Source organism: Cynocephalus volans, chromosome 15 (genome assembly GCF_027409185.1).
Source record: "Cynocephalus volans isolate mCynVol1 chromosome 15, mCynVol1.pri, whole genome shotgun sequence".
Taxonomy (NCBI): Eukaryota; Metazoa; Chordata; class Mammalia; order Dermoptera; family Cynocephalidae; genus Cynocephalus; species Cynocephalus volans.
In genome coordinates, this window is record NC_084474.1 from 46551729 (window position 1) to 46573135 (window position 21407).

Consider the following 21407-nt stretch of genomic DNA (forward strand, 5'->3'; position numbering starts at 1 on the left):
CTTGAAGTTGATACGACAAGGAAACAGAGGGGACATTGATGGGGGGGAGGGGGGATAGAGGAGGGAGGGAGGTTTTGGTGATGGGCAACAATAATCAGCCACAATCTATATCGACAAAATAAAATTTAAAAAAAAAATGCCATGTATAATTCAAGGAAAAAGACTAATGATGCTTCTGAATTTTCATTAGTATCTGTGATTTTGTCCGCATTTTTGAAGTATATTTGAAAGTCTTTTTGCCTTCATAAAAGGAATAAAAATGTATTCCAACAAATAGAAATAAAGATCTAGACTGATAAAAAAATAAAAATAAAAATAGAAAAATAAATAAATCTACCACCCACCTCGACAACATTTATTTTACATATGAATGCCATGTTATTTATCACATCTCTTAAATGTTACACCCGGTTATTGCATGTTTTGTAAATATAAACTATCTTGTTACATGCTTGGATTCTGTCTAATAAAAATGTTGCTCTACTTCTGACTTATAATTTCCATTAGATTCATGTTATCTTTCAATTCTATTTTTCCGTGAATTTTTTGAAGTACCTTAGTATCTTTAAGCCCTTTTATCCTTTGTTTTACACAAAGGAATTACAAGGTAGAAACTGATATTTGACCCAATATGAATCTTTGTATTAAGAATACTAAACCAGTTTATGGGTATGATAATTCATCTGTACCTCTGTCAGTTTATTTTATGGTAATTTTAATGTTTCCTTGCTGTTTTTCCTTTTTTTTCGGTGGCTGGCCGGTATGGAGGATCCAAACCCATGACCTTAGTGTTATAAGGCTGTATTCTAACCTGCTGTTTTTCTTTTGCTTAAACAACCCAAAATATTGGAATGTGTGTTTTATTTTTGTCTGCAACACTTATCTCAATATCAAATTTACTTAAATTGTTACCAAACCCAAGTCTGGCTGCCTGCCCCATACAAAAAACCTTGGTTTGGCTTGGCTTGCCAAAATCTGTTACCCAAGGGCATTCAGCTCTTGGCTTAGGCTTGACAAAATCTGCTACCGAACCTAACTCCAGTTGCCTGCTCCGAACGAAAAACAAACAACCTGAAAGTCTAATTATTGATGGAATAGGAAGTCAGCTTTTACTCAGGAATACTAGTGACCTGAAGAGAGATGTTAGGCAAATCCATCTTTCCAGTAAACCTGAGGGAGAATGGCCAGACTAAACCATCTCAAAGACTCAGATTTACTGAGGATTTTTAAAGAGGGAATGGAATGTGGGAAGTGAAAAGGAGGGAGGGGGATGTGAGCTATGAGGGCTCTGAGCAAGGAACCAGATGTAAGGTCTTGCCAAGGCTCAATCTGGTTTCTGTTCCCATCCTTGATGTTATCTCAGGGTCCTGCTGGATTTTGATGAACTTCAGGGTGGAATCTGTATAGCTTTATTGATATCTTCTTTGGTTTCCTGGGATCTGGATAATTTGTGTCTTGTGGTAAGTTTGTTATTCCAGGCTAACTGAAAAACAACTTTACATTCACGTAAATAATACCATCTTACCTTGAAACAAAGGTTCAAAATATCAAATAACCATGGGAAAGGAGGGAACACAGAGAAATACATACTAACAAAGAAACTGTCTTTTAAAATATTCTAGAGCCCATGCGGTTTTAGGTCCCAACATCGCTTCAGTCCCGTTCACTCCAACAGTATGAACTACTACATGATGCAGTAACTATTGTTTTCCCCCATGCAACATTTACATAAAACAAGTTTCTATCCATCCCCTTCCCCAACCAGTGAGTTGGAAGTTTTCTTCTTACACTATCAGTATTTACATTATAGACAAATTTACTACTTTTTTCCTTTAAATACAGTAAATAAATTTTATTTATTCATAAAATAAAACTGTATTGTTCTCCAGTTTTGACAGTTTAACATTTAGAATGTCTTTACTCTACTTGTCCTTCCACAGTGACAAGCCCTTTTATTTTAGTTTGAGAATATACAAATCTTTATCTATAATACTACATGCTAAAAAGAAAGTATTTGCCCAATAAATAGAACATGTGGCATACTCTTTGTTTAAAACTATACAAACTGAAATTTTAAACCCAGTATTTATTTTTATTACCCTATATACAACAATTTAAACTTAAGTGCTCTTTAACTAGTTCTAATGCTTACCATTAATTCTTTCATACAATTGCCTGCCTACTTGTGAGTTACTTCAGTTTATGTTCTCTGTTTGCTGCAGTAAATCATTCAGCAAACTTTTCAGGGAAAGTTCCTGGTTGACATACTCTTTTAATCTCTGCATATTTGAGAATGTCTTCCAGTTGCCCTTGTACAGAAATGATAACTTGGCAGGGTATATAATTCTTGGCACAATATTATTTTCCCTTAAAACTCTGAAGATATTGTTCCATTGTCTTCTGGCATTTAGAATTGCAAGAGAAAAATCTGAGGTCAGCCTGACTTTTGCTCCTTTATAGGTAACTTGCTTTCTCTGTCTGGATACTTGTAGAATTTTTTCTTTTTCCTTGAAATTTAAAAATGTCACCAGAATATGTCTAGGTGCTTGCTTTCTTTTCATTGAATTTTAAAGGTACCCTGTGTGCTTTTTCCATTTGCAGATCTAGCGTGTTCAACTTTGGAAAATTTTCTTCAATTAGCTCCTTAATTACTGTTTCATCTCCATTTGCTCTGTCCTCTGTTTCAGGTATTCCTATTATGCGTAGATTACATCTCCTGGACCGGCTCTCTAGGTCTCTCTTTTTCTCCTCTTTTCTTATCTTGATTGCTCTTCCTTTTTCTCTGCATTCTATGAGACTTTCTCTTGTTTTGCATTTACTTCGGTAATTTGATTTTGTGGACAATCCAGCTTGTCTCTTCTATTAACTCTCTCTGCTCCGTGATACATTTCAAGCTCTCTGCTCATCCCTTCTCCAACGCTGCGGATAATTTGTTAAACTCCCTTGTTATACAATTCCTAAATCTTTCTATAGCTTCTATTTCCGGCGCTACATCCTTTTCAAGAGGAGGCATTTTCTCCATTACTTATCTCTGATCCTTTCTGAAGTGCAGTATTATGACCTTGAAAACAATAAACACAGCTTAATTCCATACCATTTGATGCAGCCCAAGGATCCCCACTGATAATTATTGACAGTTTTATTAAAATGTTTTGGTTTTTTTCCTTACCTTTTCAATGGCTCTTAGCAAAGAGGACCAAACACGAAAATTAAGGGATCTTCCGCCGGACGGAAAATAAAACGACCCAAACGGCTCCCGTTACGACATACGTCATCTCTGTGCGCCTCACCTCAGGGTCAACAGCCGGAGCGTAGCCCTACTGCCGAGGGGCTCAAGCGCGTTCGTCAATCAGAAGGCTGCAAACTCGGCGCGCCGGCTCGCTCCTCCTCCTCCCCCTCGCCCCGTCAGAGCCGGGTCAAGCTAGTGCGCACGCGCAGTGTCCATTCCTTGGTCTCCTCGTTCCAATGGCTCGGCTTAGATCCGGTGCCGCCTTGAAGGCGGGCCTGGATCCCAGCCGTGGCCAATGGTTCCCCGGGTGAAGGTTGAGGGGTACAAGGTGCCTGCTAGCTGGTGGTGCGGGTTTCTTCCAGCGCGTGTGCTGGGCTACCTGGTGGTCATGGAAGCAGGCTTGACTGAAGAGCTCGATGAGGAGGAGCAGCTGGTGAGAAGGCATCGCAAAGAGAAGAAGGAGTTGCAAGGTGAGGGGAAGAAGGAGGGAATCTAGAAGACACCCAGACCCAGGGAAGGGCGCGCGGTGGGCCGGTTCTAGGGAACCTTGAAGAGCGACTGATCTGGATCCTCCTGGACTTTTCTGTCCCGCTTCCGCCGCCGCGGAGGTCCCGTAGCGCCCCAGCCTCAGCGGCTTCTTCTGAGAACTGCTAATACCCCCCCTACCCGCCCCGCCGCTCGGGTGCCGGCCTCAGAATACCTCCAAGCCACGGGCTTGGACCCAAACTGGTCCCCTCCCAACCCCCCTCCGCCTCCCTTTCCTAATCCTGCTCCAGGTACCGACACTTGGCCCTAAATGGGTGCGTTTCGAATTGCCACACGTCAGTTTTGAGGGCGCGGAGAGTTATTTGAAAGACTTAAAACCTGCTTCAGTTTTTTTTTTTTTCTTCCTCTTGTCCCCGACAACTCAAACAAATTAAAGGTTATGCTAATGAGATTTTTTTATTTTTATTTTTATTTTTGGTCTTAGCTTCATCTAGGTCCTTCTCTGTAGCTGTCTGTTATGCAATGACCTTCTTGCTTCCATAATTTTTCTATAACTTTTCCTTCCTTATTGGTTCCTGTTTCTCATTTTCTCTTACTCTGAGTTTCTGACTTAATGATTTTGGTGGTTTTTCAGCCAAAATTCAGGGTATGAAGAATGCTGTTCCCAAAAATGATAAAAAGAGGAGGAAGCAACTCACTGAAGATATTGCCAAGTTAGAAAAAGAAATGGAACAGAAACATAGAGAGGAACTGGAACAATTGAAGCTGACTTCTAAGGAGAATGAGGTATATGAAATAATGTTTGTCTTTGCCTACAGCATTTGAAAACAACTGTCCATTTCTGTTAAACTGTTTATTTGATAAAATCATAAAATTGGTTGGGAAACAGTTACTCACTCATGCTCATGCATCAACTCTCATTAATATTTTTGTGACCAGGTTTACATGGCAGTGTGTTTTTGTAAGGGAGATGAGCAAAGAAAGTACACTTCTTTTCCTGTTTACTTGCCCAAAAGATGAACAGATTGATAAAGTGGAGTAGAGGAAGTTTCACCAAAGGAAAGATGGAAGACCAGACTTCTATTCCCAGAATTACCACTGAATGGGATTGGAACTCTGGCAAAGTTACTTAATCTTCCTGAGCCTAAATTTCCTCACATTTGATGATACTAATACTTCTGTTGTCTAATCACAGGCTCTTGTAAGAATCAAATGGGACAGCAAATGTGAAATCATTTTTAAATTATGAAAGTATTTTATGAACAAGTTGTAATGAATAAAATTTTACTGATGTCTAAGATAAATTGGAGCATGCTAACTTTCATCATTTTAACTAATATTTATTTTATCATTACAGCTATTGTGTGTGAGAAGCACTTTGTGTAACATATTACATGCACTATCTCATTTAATCCTCAGTAACACACTATGAGGTATTACCTATAAAATAAATGTAGATAATCCCATTTTTCAAGTGGGAAACAGACTTAGAGAGATTAAGAATTGAGTCCCAAAGTTATCATAACAGCTGTTAAGTGCCTAAGCAAGAATTCAAAATGAGAACTGTCTTACTCTATTACAGCTTTGTATAGAGTAGTAGTTTACTGCCTGGGTTTTGGATGTGGAGGATCATAGATTCCACAACTTTACTATACTTCTGATAGTTAGAAAATTCTTATGTTTGTGCAAAATCTTATCTGCCATGGTTAATTTTATTTGACCCATTTTCCATATGCTGTTGAAAAGGAAAACAACTTGTCTGTACTGATTTACAGTGGTCTTTATGTTAAATACAGTCTCAATTTCTTTAACTTTTAGCCAGTCATCAACATCCTGGCCTTCCTGTGTAACTTAACATACTTTATCTGTAGGTAACAAGGCATGGTGCTGAAGGTGTTTAATTTGTGTTGTCACAGTTGTGGTATTCCTAATTGTGGTATTCCTAATCCCATCTTTTCTATTAGCAAGATAGTTTTGTTTGCTCTTTCAGGGCTTTCAACTTAAAGATTTCGTTTTTGGGTTTCCAAAGACAAAAATGTTTGATTCTTAAGCTACATATTGTCCAGCTGCTAAAATACAAACTCCTGTTCTACATTGAACTGTTATCTTTTTCATTAACTTAAACTTGTTTTCTTTCTGACCACTACCTAAAATCTTACATCATTACTGTTTTGTTTTTTGGATGCCTCTCTGTATCTTGCCTATTGTCAGTATGGCAGTTTTTAAATTTTAGGAGATTCCCCCCAAAATCATAAGTTTCCCAATTTTACTTAAGTTGGTAGCCGCTCTTTGAAGTCTATCTGATTTTGATATTTTGATCATTTGGGACAGAGCCTTTGGAGACTTCTGTCTTTGTGTGTTAGAGGCCTTGAATTGTTTTAGTGTTAGAGGCCTTGAATTGTTTTAGGTATGTGTCATACTAAAAACTAGCTTAACTTATAGTCGCAGTAATAAAATACTGACTACTAATCCTAATAAAAGCCTATCATCTTTTTTCTTATTACAAGGATCATGTAATATCCATTAAAGTATTAGGATCAGTTTAATACCTAACGATATGTAAGTTAAATACATTTTCTGCTGCATTTACCAGTTTGTAGATGGAAAAGGAGAGGGAAACTTCATCTTGTCACTAGAGTCAAGAAACAGTACTCATCAGGTTCTGGCTAATTAAGATGGAGAAGGGCCTCTGCTGGCACGTTTGAGGTTATGAAGGTCGTAATAAACCTATAGCTTACATGTACTGTCAACATTCAGAGAAGGGAAGAATGGAGTGCTTATGAGTTGGCACTTATAGTTAGGTACAGTATTTAGATTAATGGAGTAAACATTCTAAGAAGGAATGAATGAATGAGGGGATGAGCATTATTTTTGAAGAGCTGTAAGGAAACTTCTTGGGAATCGGACGAATTCTACCTTAAGAACAGAGACAGGAGACAAAACCATATTATCAAATACAGTGTCTAGTGGTGGTGTTCTGATTTGAAATGTGGGATTGGATATATTTGTGATTCTCAGTAATTTAATAACCTAATACTTTCAATAATAATTTAAAAGTATTTTTATTGACTTGTTAATGCTTTTTGTTTCCTTCAGATAGATTCTGTTGCTGTTAACATTTCAAACTTGGTACTTGAGAATCAGCCGCCTCGGATATCAAAAGCACAAAAGAGACGGGTATGAAAGTCATGTCGCCAAGTATATAAGTTAGTGCTGTGTGCTCAATATTATCTTAGGTATAAGAATGGAAAAAATGACAGCGTTCCTTGTCAAGGGACCTGAACTAACATTTATTAAGCACTTGCTGTGTACCAGATGCTATGCTGAGATGCTTATATGAAATCTCATTTTGTCCTGACAATAATCCTGTGAAGTAGGATTCTTATCCCCATTTTATAGAAGAAAATAGGCCTAAGATAATATAAAATAACATGTCCAAACAGTTCTAATAAGAGAGTGGGACTGGGAAGAGGGAGTTCAAAGGCTTTTTTTTTTTTTTTTTTTTTTTTTTTTTTTAAACAAACTTATTGTCCCAGGCTTATTAATTCAGAATCTTCAGAGTGTGGGCCCAGGTGATTTTGATGTATAACCTTGGTTAAAAACTATGGTGTTGATTGGCGAAACAAAGATTTGAACCTAGAAGTTAAACAAGATATAGAGGTATACAAAATTCTCAGAGAATTATGCCATGTAATGGTTAATTGCCATTGAAATGCAGAGAAGGGAAAATTTATTACACTGTGTTAAATAATGGGTTGGAATTGGAAGGAAATATAATTATTTAGGTGTAGGATATTCCAAAGAGGAGAAACAGCATGAACAAAAACAAATGTGGGAATGAAATATAGCATTATTGAAGAGCTATAAGGAAACTCATTTGGAAGTAGTGAGTTCCTAATATCAACATTATGGGAATGAAGTTAGGTAGGTAAGACCCTTTCACCTTGAAAAAAGGAAAAGACATTTAAATACAATCTTTTTAGTCCCAAATATTATTTTACTAACTCTTGAGTTTTCTAGAATTAAAATGCATATTTTAAAACTCACTTTGTTCTTATAATTTAGCAGTATGTAATTTAGTAGAGCATGGAATATACTGTCAGACAGATGAGGTTTTAATCTTACTTTGTTGTGACGTTAAGTATGATTCTTCTTTAAGCCTCAGTTTCACATCCATATAAGAGGGGAAAATAATACCCACTTCATACAGATATTGTGAATATTAAATATACTATTTGCAAAGCCCTTAACACAAAGCCTAGAGAACGAATGGCTTAACAAATGGTAGTATTGATTACTGTGTTAAGTACTGCATAGTATGCCTCTTAAAAAGTTACACCTGGGCCGAGCCCGTGGCGCACTCGGGAGAGTGCAGTGATGGGAGCGCGGCGACGCTCCGCCGCGGGTTCGGATCCTATATGGGAATGGCCGGTGCACTCACTGGCTGAGTGCCGGTCACGAAAAAGACACACACAAAAAAAGTTACACCTAAGAGCAGCGCCTTTTTTGTTTGAAAGTTGATTAAGTTGTAAATAGTCAAACATTTCTCATATTTGCCTAAAATTTTATTCTTGAGTAAATATTATGATTATGAATTTCACAGAATCATAAAATTTAGATCTCATGGTATCTTGGAGGTTATCTACTTAAATGATATGCATTTTTTGTGTGATGGTCTCATTATTGTCATCTAGCTTCTGCAGATAAAAAACGAAGGACAGTATTTTTATGTGCAAAACAAAATATTTATTGGAATTGCCTGTACTTAGTAATTGATACTTCTTTTGCCTATTTAATTCTGGAAAATATAAGGACACAACTCCTCCCTGTCTTTATCAGAATTGTTCATCTCCTCCACCTGGACCCTTAGGCAGCAAAATAAACAAAAACAAAACTCCCGTACTTTTCTCAAAAATTTTGTTACTTTTTTCCTAAAATACTACATAGCTGAAATTAGTACCTTTTTCAACTATGCCCTCGAAAAGTTTAGTATCTTTTACAGTCAGCTGCTTTAATAGTTGGCAGAGAAAATGCCCAAAGTTTCTTCTTACATTGTTGTATTAATGGTATTCTGGAACAGAACACATTAAAAGTTTATAATACTTAAGAAAATGGAACCTGAAATCATGGCGGACAATAGGGTATTAGATTATTTGGAACCTCTTTTTTTGTTAAAGACGTCAAGGAATAAAAAGTAAATTCACTGATGATGTTTATCTTTGAGAAAGATATTACTCTGGAAGAAAAACGTGATGAAATTCTATGAATATTGTAAGAATATTGTGGAATATTGTAGAGTACACCTCTTAATTTTAATTTAGAAAAACATTGGAATGTTTTATTTAACTCAGAACTTAGAAGCCTTTTGGTATGGTGGAAAGAATCTTCAAAGTAGAACTTAGAAGAACTAGGTTCTAAGAATATGAAATTTGAGAGCTGGAATGAAATCTAGTTCAATTTCTTTATTTTACAAATGAGAAAGCTGAGACGCACGTTATCTCAATGGCATTCTTAAAGTTTGATATAAATCCAGCTCTTAAGATTACTTGAGTTGTTTCTGCTATATTTTTATGTCAGCATGACTCTAGTTTTACCAACAGTATATTTTTGAGTTACATGATATTTTCATCTTATATACTTGTATGTTTTCATTAGACTTCATTGATGCCATTCTATCTCCAGTGGTATGGTTGTAGAAACCAAAGTACCTAGTGTTATGAGGAAATTATACGTTGCTGGGAAAAGAATCCAATGGATTTCCCATCTAGTGCCCTAGAAAGGAAGCTCTATTGCTTTGTAATACTGAAGCAAAACATGAGGGAAAAAAATGAACTGATTGGAATTAGTATTTTAGAGGCTTAAACAGTTTTGCAGATAGTGTAAAAGTTCCACTCTTCCAGTCAAATAGTACATGACCTCATTAACTCCAGCTCCCATCTGCTCCAACTTTTATTCTGATTCAGGTGCCTGGATAGAAGGAGCTCTGTGTTGTCCTTGGTCCCTGCTCTGCTATAACCAGCTGTATGGCCTTTGGAAATCTTTCTGCGTGCTGTTTCCTCAGAAGAGGAAAATGAGGGGTTTTGGATTAGATGATATCTAAGGTGCTTATTCTTCCTCTCCCCTCTGAATCTTTTTTTTTAGTCTTTTATGGAATAATAGTGCCATCTTGTGTTTTAAGATTTTATGCCTTTGTGATCCACAGTTGTAGGTATACAGTGAAATAAATTTGTTCATGTTAATACTGTTGTGGTTAGAGTTGGGAGGAAAAAACTTAAATAGGCTTATGTTTAATTAGGGAGATATTATTGCTTTTTATTCAGGTAAAAGTCACTTCAGGTTCATATAGCATGGCACATAACAGGTAGATAGTACAGGTATGTGGCAGTAAGTTTAGCTGAAATTTGCCTTCCCATTTACTTCTCCGCCCCAAGGAGGAATTAGAGCTGGGCTAATTCCTACTCTTGGTTTACTAAGTCCTTCACTGTAATTTACTATCAAGATTTAACTTGATATCAAGATTTGTAGGATTTAGTTTGACTATTTTTATTCTCTTAGATTGAAAAGCAGTCTCCCCAAGCATACAGAGAAAACACTCGCATGGTAGAGAATTAGAAAAATGCAGGAAAAGCACACATACATACACTCACACATACCAAAATAAAACTTATTTTGTAATCCTGCCATCCAGAAAAAAGCACTATAAATGTTTTGTGTATATCCTTTTAGTTTTTTCTATATTATGTATGCATAGACTTAGTATATATATTAACTATGTACTTATCTTTTTTTGCCCCCGTCTCATCTCTTGACACTTTTCTCTGGAACTGTAGCTCTGTAAGCTGTTTTTATTTTTATTTTTTCTCTCTTTTTTTTCCTCTTTCTGTTTTCTTCTTTATAAGCTATTTTTAGCTACGAAACATATAGTTATTTCCGGCTTTTGATCCTTTCTAGTCCAGCTGTCAGGAATTTTTTTCTCTTCTTTCCCAACCTTCCCACCCCACCTTCTGTCCATCCTTCATGTCATATATCTCATTGACCTCACCCCTCCCCATCCTGGCAAATGCTGCCATGGGAAGGTCTTAAGACATATGACTAAGGAAAGCAAATTTCAGAATGTAATGTATGATAGATACCATTTTTGTTAAAAAAAATTTTTTATACATTTTCTGAGTATACTAAATTTATTGAAATGCATTGAAAAACAATCTAGAAGGATATACATCAAACCTCTAGCGCGAGCACTGGGATGGCAGTGGTTTTTAGGGGCACCTTTAGTCTATCTATAATATTTTAATTTTTTATAAAGATTGTTTTTATCACTTTATTAAATACAAGGGCACTTCACAAAGTTCATGGAAAAATTCACATTATCTTTTAATTCCATTTTTCCATGACCTTTGTGAAATACTCTTGTATATGTGTATGTATATACATGCTGTATATGTGTATGTATATACATGCTGTTTTTTTAAAGCTAGTTAAGAAGAGTTTCCGCCTGTACGCTTCTAAAGGCTTTAGCATATTAATGCCTTACAGATAGAGTGATTAGTTAAGAAGCTCAGGTTAGCCTGGGCTTAAATATAATACTAATGTGCTTTAAGGCCTAGGACAACTCAGTCTTAAGATAGTACTTTGAAATCAATAAGTAAAGTTTTTAGAAACTTGGTATGTAGGTTTTAAATAGACTTCAAAGAAAAATTTAAGGGCTTGCTTCTATCCCATTTCACAACTAGGTTCTGAGAACACACAGAAGAGTAAGATCGTTTGCCCTTAAAGGAGTTCACAGTGTAAAAAATTCTACAAGTGATGAGATGATCAAAATGCTATTGCCTATGAGAGAAGGGAGAAAAATGGCAAAAAGTTTTGAGAATCTTACTTCTCCATCCCCTTAACGAATGTGAATTAGTCCTAATGGTTATGAATTGATTTTCCTGCATTCTCATCTTCTTAGGATAAAAAAGCTGCGTTGGAAAAGGAGCGAGAAGAAAGGATAGCTGAAGCTGAAATTGAGAACTTATCTGGAGCCAGACATGTAGAAAGTGAAAAACTTATTCAAATATTGGCAGCTAGACAGTTGGAAATTAAACCGATTCCATCTGATGGCCACTGTATGTATCGAGCCATTGAAGATCAGCTGAAAGAACAGCATTGTGCTCTGAGTGTGGCTGCCTTAAGAAGCCAAACTGCTGTATATATGCAAAGCCATGTGGAAGACTTTCTGCCATTTTTAACAAACCCTAATTCAGGAGATATGTATACTCCAGGTAATTAATTAATTAATTAATTAATTTCTCTATCTCTCTATCTATCTATTTATTCATTCATTTATTTATTTATGCATGCTATGCTGTGTTGTTGCTGTTGGTAGTTGTGGTTGTTTTAAATAAAGTTCTTCCTAGGACTGAGCATAAGAAGAACTCATATAGTTCTTATGAGGAAAAAAAATCACAAGATTTAGGCAGAATTATTTTCTGTAAATTTAATAGATGTTGGCACATTTTGCTTTATTAAGATCTCTTAAGTACTTAACCATTTTGTAGTTAAAATATATTAATCATTTTATATACAATAAAAATAGAAATACAATTAACCATTATTGAAACAAATTAATATTTTACAAAGTTAAGCATGGAAGAAGGATACCTCTGACCAGCCTCTGGAAATATATGTGAGGCCTGAGGGAAGAAAGCAGAAAATGATTAGGAAAACTAATTCCACCTTTTATCCTATACTTTGGGAGAATTAATTTTATTTCAGTAAGTTATAGTTAGGAAGATTAGTATTCAAGTAAAGTTTGATTTTGTAAAACCAAAAACAAATGAGTTAATAACCTGCTTTATTCTCTACAATATTTTTGATAATTAAGATAAAATATTTATAGGGAGATAAAAAAAAATGCACAACTAGCGAATGAGGGAGAGAGCAAATAAAAATATGAAAGGTCGTTGGGGGAGTAAAGAATGGAATGGAGGAAAGTTAGTCCTTATGAGAAGATAGTAGGTTTGGCAGTATCTATTGTGTGTAGTCATATGGCCAGGATGTATTGGAGAGGGGGAGGTTAAGGGTGTCTTTCCTGTAATGGAGTCTGTCCTCCATGGAAGGTAGATCATGATACAGAATGGATAAGAATGAGCACTGGCAGTCAGTTAGGTCTTCTTTAGTGTGTATGATCTCAAGAATGACTGTAGGCATATCTAATTTTGTAGCCAACTGATTTCTCATAGATGTAATATTGGAAATGTTAACATATTGCTATTTTATGTCATTGCTATTTTATAAATAACCAGAATTTGCTATGGCACATGAAACATTTTTCCTTATATCTTGATAAGTGCACAAGAGCATAATAAATGACCCTTTTATAATCAATCTCTAGAATGATTACTAACTCATTGAAACTCCCCAACTGTTCTAGTTGTAGGATATTTTAGAAGAGGTGGCAGTTCATTATGCTGAGTCAGAGAAAAAGACAGAAGACTTTATTATCTTTATTCAGTCAACCAAGATTAATTGAAGGCTACTGTATGCCAGGTACTATTCTAGGCACTGCTCCAAACAGGATTTAATGGTAAATGAGACAAACACACATATTTTTCTTCTTTTCCATAATTCCTCCCCCTCTCTCTGAATAGGAAGGATGCTTCTTTCCCATTTTAACATGCTGTATAAAAAGTTTTATACACAAGATATGCCCATTGTAAAGTCAGTGATTAGATCTTTTACTTTTCTCAGGGCTGATCTGAAAGGATTTTCTGTTCCTTAGGCAAATAATGTAACTGATACTTATGCAAATAACATAAGGGCTTCCAAAATAACAAGTGGAGGCACTATTTGATGCTACCTCTGGGTAATGTTTTAACTCATTTGTACTTTTACCTTGATTTTCTTCATATATTTCCCACAAGGTCTTATAGTAAACCTGATTATATAGAGGCTACATCTTTTAGTCTTTCATGGTATTTTTTTGGATGCAGAATTTGGCTTCAAAACACATGTCAAGATAGTGAATATGGTAGCAGTTCTGGGGGTCATTACTTGGGATAAAGAGAAAGAAGTGGGTTTGTTATGTGGGTGAGACCCCAAGGCCTCAGGCTGAGGGAGAGAAGCAGAAATGGATTGCTTTGCTTTTAGGTGGAAAGGTGGTAGAAAGCTGGGGTTAATTAAGTTTGGATCTGGGAAGCAGATTAAATTCTAGAGGGTACTGGTAGGAAAGGAGGATGTTCATAACTTGGGCATTTTCATCAGGAGTTGTGGGAGCTATAAAAGAGATTTGGTAAAATGGGTTATGAAAATTATTGAGTGCTATATTCTGACCTACTCTCTACAGAAGAGTTTGCGAAGTACTGTGATGATATTGCAAACACAGCTGCATGGGGAGGTCAGCTTGAGGTAAGTTTGTAATTCATAGTGATTGTGGGTTGTTAAATCATTTCTAAATCTCTTCTGTAGTTTTCAGGAATTTTTCAGCTGATCCTAGTAATTTATCTTTGAAGATTCCTTTATATATTTGCTGTTTCTCTACTGACAAAGAAATACGGAGGTAACATTCTTAGGCCTTTGATTAATGTATGTACCTTTTGGAAGGGAAGCACTATTTCATTTTAAATAGCTCAGTGTTAGATCTATGTGTTGGAGAAGCTGGTGTTAAATCTGCATAAGTCTTTTCATTTGTGATGCTGCTACTGGCAATATAGTTGATTTTCTGGACTTAGGAAAGTGAAAGTTTTACTTCAGTAGAATTTACCCTAGTGGCTCAGCTGATGAAAATCATTATTGGAAAAGTAATATCTCTTTTACATCAGAAATAGAAAACAATATTTTTATGTGAAAGTACAGATCAAATCCTGCCACAACCCATCTATTACAATCGTGTTTTGAGTTCTTGTTTGATAGTGACCTACTTACTTGAAAGCAGTAGTTGATGTATTAAAATTCATATGTAAAAAAACAGTATGTTCAGTCACTTGTAGGGAGTTATCAAGATTTCTTTATAGCTCTAATTTTTTTTTTTTTTTTTATCTTAGTGTTAACTTTGTTTCATTAAAACAAAATAAAACACTTAAGTCGACCAAGTGGAGATGATGCAGCCTGGCATATTAGAAAGACAGAGGATAAGAAGGCAAGTCCTAGGTTCAGGTGCTGGCATTTCTTTCCATTTCTCTGCTTTGTGACCTTGGGGGAGTCTGCCAGTCTCCCAAGCTCAAGTTTCTTAATTATTGAATGGGGATAATAAAACCCCTGTGTATACTTGGTTGAGCATTTGTGAACATTAAGTAAGACAGAGAGTACACGTGTGAAAGTTTATAAGTGATGTGCCAGATGGATGAATCTAGCAGTATTATTATTATTAATAGTATTATGTAATGATGATTAGTCATCATGGTTTGTGGCTCTAAATATTTCACTTTAAGAACTTTGTTATTTGGAGATGTGACATGAATATCTCTCCGAAGACTTTTTCTTAACTGTGCTATATTTGTACTGCTCCACCAGAGGGAACTATGTCCATTAGTTTTGTATGCCTCTCCTAGGTCTCTGAAACTGAGGAAGTTTTTATAGTAGCTTTGTGACTACATTAGGAATAAAGATGCTTAAATGTTCTTATAAGGATCACAAGTTTATATTAAGTGATAAGACCTAATCAACTTTAAATTGAGAAAAGCCTTTTAAAACATCCTTTGAAGGATGTTTACTCACAAATTCATCTGTGAATTCATTTAAAAGTTGCTGTTTTTACAATAGGTAAATTTAAATTATTAAAGAGAAAATCTTTCTATGATTTTTGGAAAGTTAGAAGAGATGTTAGGATTTCCAGAGCTTGCTTCACACCCTCCATACCGTACTAGTTTTTTAAAAGTATTATTTTATACTTAAGAAAAATGTGCTTCAAAGAGCATTTTACAAGATAGAGTGTGGGATTAAATTTGGCCACTGTGCATTGTAGAACCCTTTCCATATTCCTGAAGTAATTTCTTATGTTCTTTCAAAACCTCTGAAAAGGACTGTGTTCTTGACTAAGTGCTCTTGTAATGGGGCAATGCATAGATCAAGGCACTGTGATTGAAGACTAATTTGTTTATGAATTTAGGCTCTAGAATCAGACTTCCTCAGTTCATTTAATTTCCTAATGCTTGACTTCAACAAGTCTCTTAACCTTTCTCTGTCTCAGATTCTAGGTCTTTAAAATAACAGTAGTACCTGTCCTGTAAAGACTGTGAGGATTGAGTGAATCAATAAAGTTCTTAGAATGCTTGGTCATAGTAGTCTAAAAAAATTAGCATAAATATTTATTATTAACTACTCATCAGGCTTTAAGCTCCAATTTTGTATCATAGGAAATTACTTAAAATTCTGTGATGTGTTAATCAGATGGAAATTCCTTGAAAGAGCAATGCAATTCATACATATATAACATTCTGCTTTTGCCTTGAAAATTATAGAACAATGGTTCTCAAAACTGGTTGTACATTAGAATCATGTGAAAAGCTTTTAAAAAAGTAAACCTCTTCTGCCCTGCCTCTCCTACCCCCCCACCCCCCTGCCCCCTATTAAAATTGATTTGGTCTGGTGCTTGAGCAATGGTATTTTAAACATTTTTATTATGGAAAATTTTAAGTATATTCAAAACTAGAGAGACTAGTATAATAAACCCAATCTTCCCCATCACCCCACTTTATTAACTGTGGCTTTGATACTTTTACAAAGCTGTTATGCAGCCAAGGCTTGAGAAACTTCTGCATTTGGTTTAATAAATATTATATTTTTTGTTTACTCAACAAATATATATTAAGCTCCCACTATGTGCTAGGCTCTCAGTGTACAGTGATGAATGGAGCACATCCTTGCTCTGACTGGTTGCTGTGTTCATGTGTACTTCAGTAGTTTATGAATATTTACATTTTTATTTTCCTAATACATTTTTTTTTCCCTATTAGCTAAGAGCTCTGTCTCACATTTTACAAACACCAATAGAGGTAATACAGGCAGATTCTCCTCCTATTGTCGTTGGCGAAGAATACCAAAAAAAACCATTAATACTTGTGTAAGTACCTAGAAATTTTTTACTGTTTTATTTTTCATAATTAAGACAGAAAGGAATATAAAAAGATTTCAGGTTGTTTATGTTGATTAATCAAAACAACTATCTTCACCTGAATTAACTTTGCTTATTTTTATGTTAAAGGCAATTATAGAACTAGAAAGAATTGTCAAAATAAGTGATTTAGATATTTTTTAAACCTCTAGTGGTTTATTGTATATGAGTTAAGAATAATGTTGTTTCTAAAGGTTACAAAATTTTAGGACTGGTCTGTAGATTGTTTTGGTTTGGCATTAATAATGATAAAAGTTTCAAGTGTAAAAGTTGAAATATATCATGCTGTCTGTTAATTCCTAAAAACTTTTTTCCTTCATATTGTGCAAATATTTTACATGATTGAGAAATCTCCTCTGAAATACAGCATAGAGGGTTTGCCTTTGGCTTTAATGTTTATTAGCTAAACCTACTAAGGTAGTCACAAATGTCTGGGATTTAGGTTATGATTTAAGCAGTATAGAGCACTCAGCATCTCCGCCTTTCTATTTTCCCTCCATTAATTGAACCAGATCTTGCTGACTGCTAATACTTTTCAAATGGTGTTGAACTCTTAATTAGTATGTCCATGTAGTCTATTGAGTGATACCCCTCTGGACTGAGTCACTGGTTTTTATACATAATAAGCATTTAAATACAATAAGTTACTTTCGCCAAAACTGCTCATTTCTTCTTTTTTTTTATTTCAGATATATGAGACATGCATATGGCTTAGGAGAACATTACAATTCTGTTACACAGTTGGTGAACACAGCTACTGAAAATTGCAGCTAGTTTACAAAATGTTACACAATTATGTTTTAGTACAATGTGCTGATCTGAGTATTTCTACCAAGTGCTGGATTGTTCTAAACGCTACTGAAAAACACAACTACCTTAAATCAGTTTTATGGCAAAGCTACTAACAGGCTTTTTAGAAATGTGGCAGAGATAAACTTTAATCAATGTCCTCTTAGTGGAATTTTAAAAACTTATAAATCCATTGTGGAGAATATCTTTCGTAGACCAAGATGGTACACTATTTGCTGATATTTTTATTTATATAGGATTCTAGGCATTCTGTTCTGTGTTGTAATAAATTTTTGTTTTAATTTTGTCCTCATTTACTAAAAACTTTCAAAGTAATTATTTCTATGTAATTTTTCTTGAAGAAGTGAAATGACTCAGTCTCTTTGTCATTGCAATTATGTAGTATGGTGATAGCAAATTTAATTAATGCTTATAAAATGAATTTGATTACAGTAACCTTGGAATTGATATACTGAAGCTTTTTATGTAGCCCCATTGAAGTGCAGCTAAGAAGCTTGCTTTAATAATTAAGAGTTTAAAAATATTTATTCAGATTGGAATTAAAGTTTAAAGAAATGAGACAAATTCAAAGGTAAATAGGTGTTCCCTGTCACATTTAAACCTCTAAAGAATTAAAGATTAGCCTTTTATTTCTGTGTAACTTTAAAAAGACCTAACAGATTACTGTCTTTTGAATTCATTTGTTACTCTTTACTGTTTCTCAAACTCCAGACTGGAGTTAGTACTGTCATCCATTGATTTTCTTCATAACTACAGATTTTTATATTTTCTGATGTGTTTTCTCTATTACTACTCAGCTGCTTTGCTTCCCTTGCAGCCTTTTTCCACTAGAAGCATTTTCTGGACTCTTTTATTCGTTACCTTGTGCAAATTGAGGGAGTAGCAGTGTAATAGGGCCTAAAGCCACATCTGCTTAAAATTCTTTCTCTTTTCCCATTTGTCTTATAAGTTCTCCTTCTTTTTACTTTATTCTCTAGGATTAGAAGAAAACCTTTGTTACTATTTTGTTAGCCTTATTAATGTCATCTTTCCTTAACTCAAATATGTGAGAATTTTTATGTTTCATATTTGGATAAAGTTGAAAGTACTGTTTGTGAGCCAAGACCTATATAGTGAAATCAGTATACAGTGGTTTTCTGTGTGAATGATTTATCTAACTCGGATTTCAGGTTACTCATAACAGTATTCTTTCTAAGAGGGTAGTACCCATATAAACAAGGGTGTTTGATAATCTCTTATGTAAGGAAGTATTATGAAAATGAGACCTTTTTGGTTTGATCTATTTTTCCTGAATTAGAAATATAACTAGTAAGATTTAACATTAAGTTTATAATATTTGGATTTTCACTCCATGAGCACAACTAATTTTTGTAAGTAAATATTGGGTTTATAATATTAAAAATGGACTATCAGTCTCACATGCCCAATAGGTGACAACGTGGGAAGCTGGTAGGACTGTGATCAGCTAGATAAACTGAAGGCATTCCAATTCAAGAGGTTAAAAACCATTTTGCCTGCTATACAAAATATATTCTGTAGTCTGCCATTTTGTAATCCTTGATCTGGATTTTTGGGGATCTGAAATTTATAAAAGAATGAAATTGCAAAATACTAAACACTTTGGATTTATTTTCATGTCATCTGTTACTTTAAAATTAAAATATCAGCATTAAAAAGTAATAATACAAGATATCATGAAACCTAGTTACTATAAACTTCTAAATCTAAAGTATTCCAAAATAACTTATTGGTAGCTTTTTTTTCCTAACAAGACAAGATAGAATTTTCTTGATTATATTTTATTTTTTATTTTTGTTATTTTAAAAAACTTTAAATGGCTAATATGATTATAAGCAAGATTTGTGTGGTGAGCTTCTGTTGTTTCATAAAACTTCAGATAAATATTTTAGTTATGAGTTAAAAAAATCTTTAAAAAAAGGCAGATGTTAATTTAAAAGCAGCATATACTAATTTAGTTTGCTGTATGATGATGGACTAATGAAAGTTACTTAAGTTCTCTTTTGTCTTAACTCAGAGAAGTATATGTCAGAGTTCTGGATTATGTCTTTAGCCAAAAATTTTATCCACTAAATTATGTTTACAACTTCTATAAAGCAAAAAAGAATGTGTATAACTATTGAGCAATATAGTTTTGCTCATATTATCTTATGTTTGCCAAAAGAAGAATAAAAGATGAATGAATTTAATCAACATTTGTTTGTTCAAATTGTCATTCTTTAACAATTTTAGAATTTAGAAATAGAGAAAACTCATTTTGCTTTAGAATTTTATCCAGTCTTTATTTTGTCTTCACATATAATTGAGAATAGTAACAGTCACAGATTCTTGCATTTAAGGGATTTGGAATAAATATATGAGTGTAGAGTTATGCCCCAAACAGAGTAGAAGGAGATAATAAAGTAATAGCCATTTAAGCTATGGCTCTTAGAAATCAGGTAGAATATTAGAACCTTTTAGAATAATGAAGATTTATTTATGGTAAATGAATTTGAAGAATATTTTAAAACTTATAGGTGTTAAACATTTATGTGCAAGAATAGGAAGCAGTAAGAAGGAAGTTTGTGCAATTTAATGTTGGTACACAATTGACAATATAGTGTCTTCTTGGTATGGGTTGTCATATATATTATATATATATTTTTTTCAATATAATTTATAGGAAATGAGACTTGAAGAGGTTAAGAATGACTTGCTCAAGTCACAGTGGTGAGGCTGACCCTAGAAGGCAGGCCTTAAAAAATCCAAAGCCCTTTAAAATCAAACTTTCCATTTCCATATTTAGAAATAAAGTGAACCAACCCAATGCCCTCCTTTATTATAGGACTGAATTTCTATAGCAATTTCTGAGTACATGAAGCATCTGTTCAGTTTGGAACTTTCAACCAAGTCTCAGACCACGTTTTAATCACAAAATAAGCTTGCCAAAATAAATAAATACATTGGTTTATGCCATACCTGCATTTATGAACTTCTGGTTTTCATGCATTTTTCAAGCTTTCAAAATTCTTTAATTTGTGGGCCAACCCGTGGCTCACTCGGGAGAGTTTGGTGCTGATAACACCAAGGCCCCGGGTTTGGATCCCATATAGGGATGGCCGGTTAACTCACTGGGTGAGAGTGGTGCTGACAATACCAAGTCAAGGGTTAAGATCCCCTTACTGGTCATCTTTAAAAAAGAAAAAAATTCTTTAATTTGTCACAGGGGCCCCTGTCATAGTAGCAGTTAGCCAGGTTCTTTTGTATTATAGAGTATTAAATGGAACGAACCCCTGTATTAATAAAACTAGTGATTGTTTTAACTTTAAGGTCCTTGAGGTTCTAAGATACTATATTTTAGCATTCTCACAACACTGTACTTTTAGAGTAGTTTAGAATCATTAGTTAGCTGTTTCTCATACCATCTCAGTGGAATGGATTCTTTCTTGTTTTACTGATGAGAAGAGAGAGAGAGCCCATTTGACTGACTTGCTTAAGTTTACATAATAAGTCAATAATTCTTTTGGATTAATATCCAACTTTAGGTTCCTAGTCCTGTGCTGAGTTCACAGACCGATGCTGTCTCAAAAGACTGGTGATTTTTCAATTTTCCTGCCAATTGGTTTATTTTCTGGTTGCTGGGAATGCTTTGCATGCTGACATTCCATGAGGCTAACCTGTACAGCAGAGATCAGTAACCCTTTCATTTTCAGCTGGCTCCCCATAGGGAGTGTGTTTCAGAAGCAGGTCAAAACTCAAAAGTTCGAAATAGCAAACTCCATCTTTTTTTCC

At 34.7% G+C, this 21407-nt stretch overlaps 1 protein-coding gene across 1 annotated transcript; it reads left to right on the plus strand.

Moving 5' to 3' along the window:
- Nucleotides 1–3477: 3477 nt before the first annotated feature.
- Nucleotides 3478–19755, plus strand: OTUD6B (OTU deubiquitinase 6B). The gene is made up of 7 exons (XM_063079744.1): nt 3478–3699; nt 4350–4501; nt 6812–6892; nt 11667–11979; nt 14043–14104; nt 16651–16757; nt 17498–19755. The coding sequence occupies exons 1-7, from the start codon at nt 3525–3527 to the stop codon at nt 17580–17582; spliced, it is 975 nt and encodes a 324-aa protein (XP_062935814.1). The 5' UTR covers nt 3478–3524; the 3' UTR covers nt 17583–19755.
- The last annotated feature ends 1652 nt before the right edge of the window (nt 19756–21407 follow it).

Coding starts and splice junctions, on each gene's coding strand:
- OTUD6B (XM_063079744.1), top strand. CDS start 3,525: ATGGTTCCCCGGGTGAAGGTTGAGGGGTACAAGGTGCCTGCTAGCTGG. Junction 6,893..11,666: donor CAAAAGCACAAAAGAGACGG/GTATGAAAGTCA, acceptor TCATCTTCTTAG/GATAAAAAAGCTGCGTTGGA. Junction 16,758..17,497: donor AAAAAACCATTAATACTTGT/GTAAGTACCTAG, acceptor TTTTTATTTCAG/ATATATGAGACATGCATATG.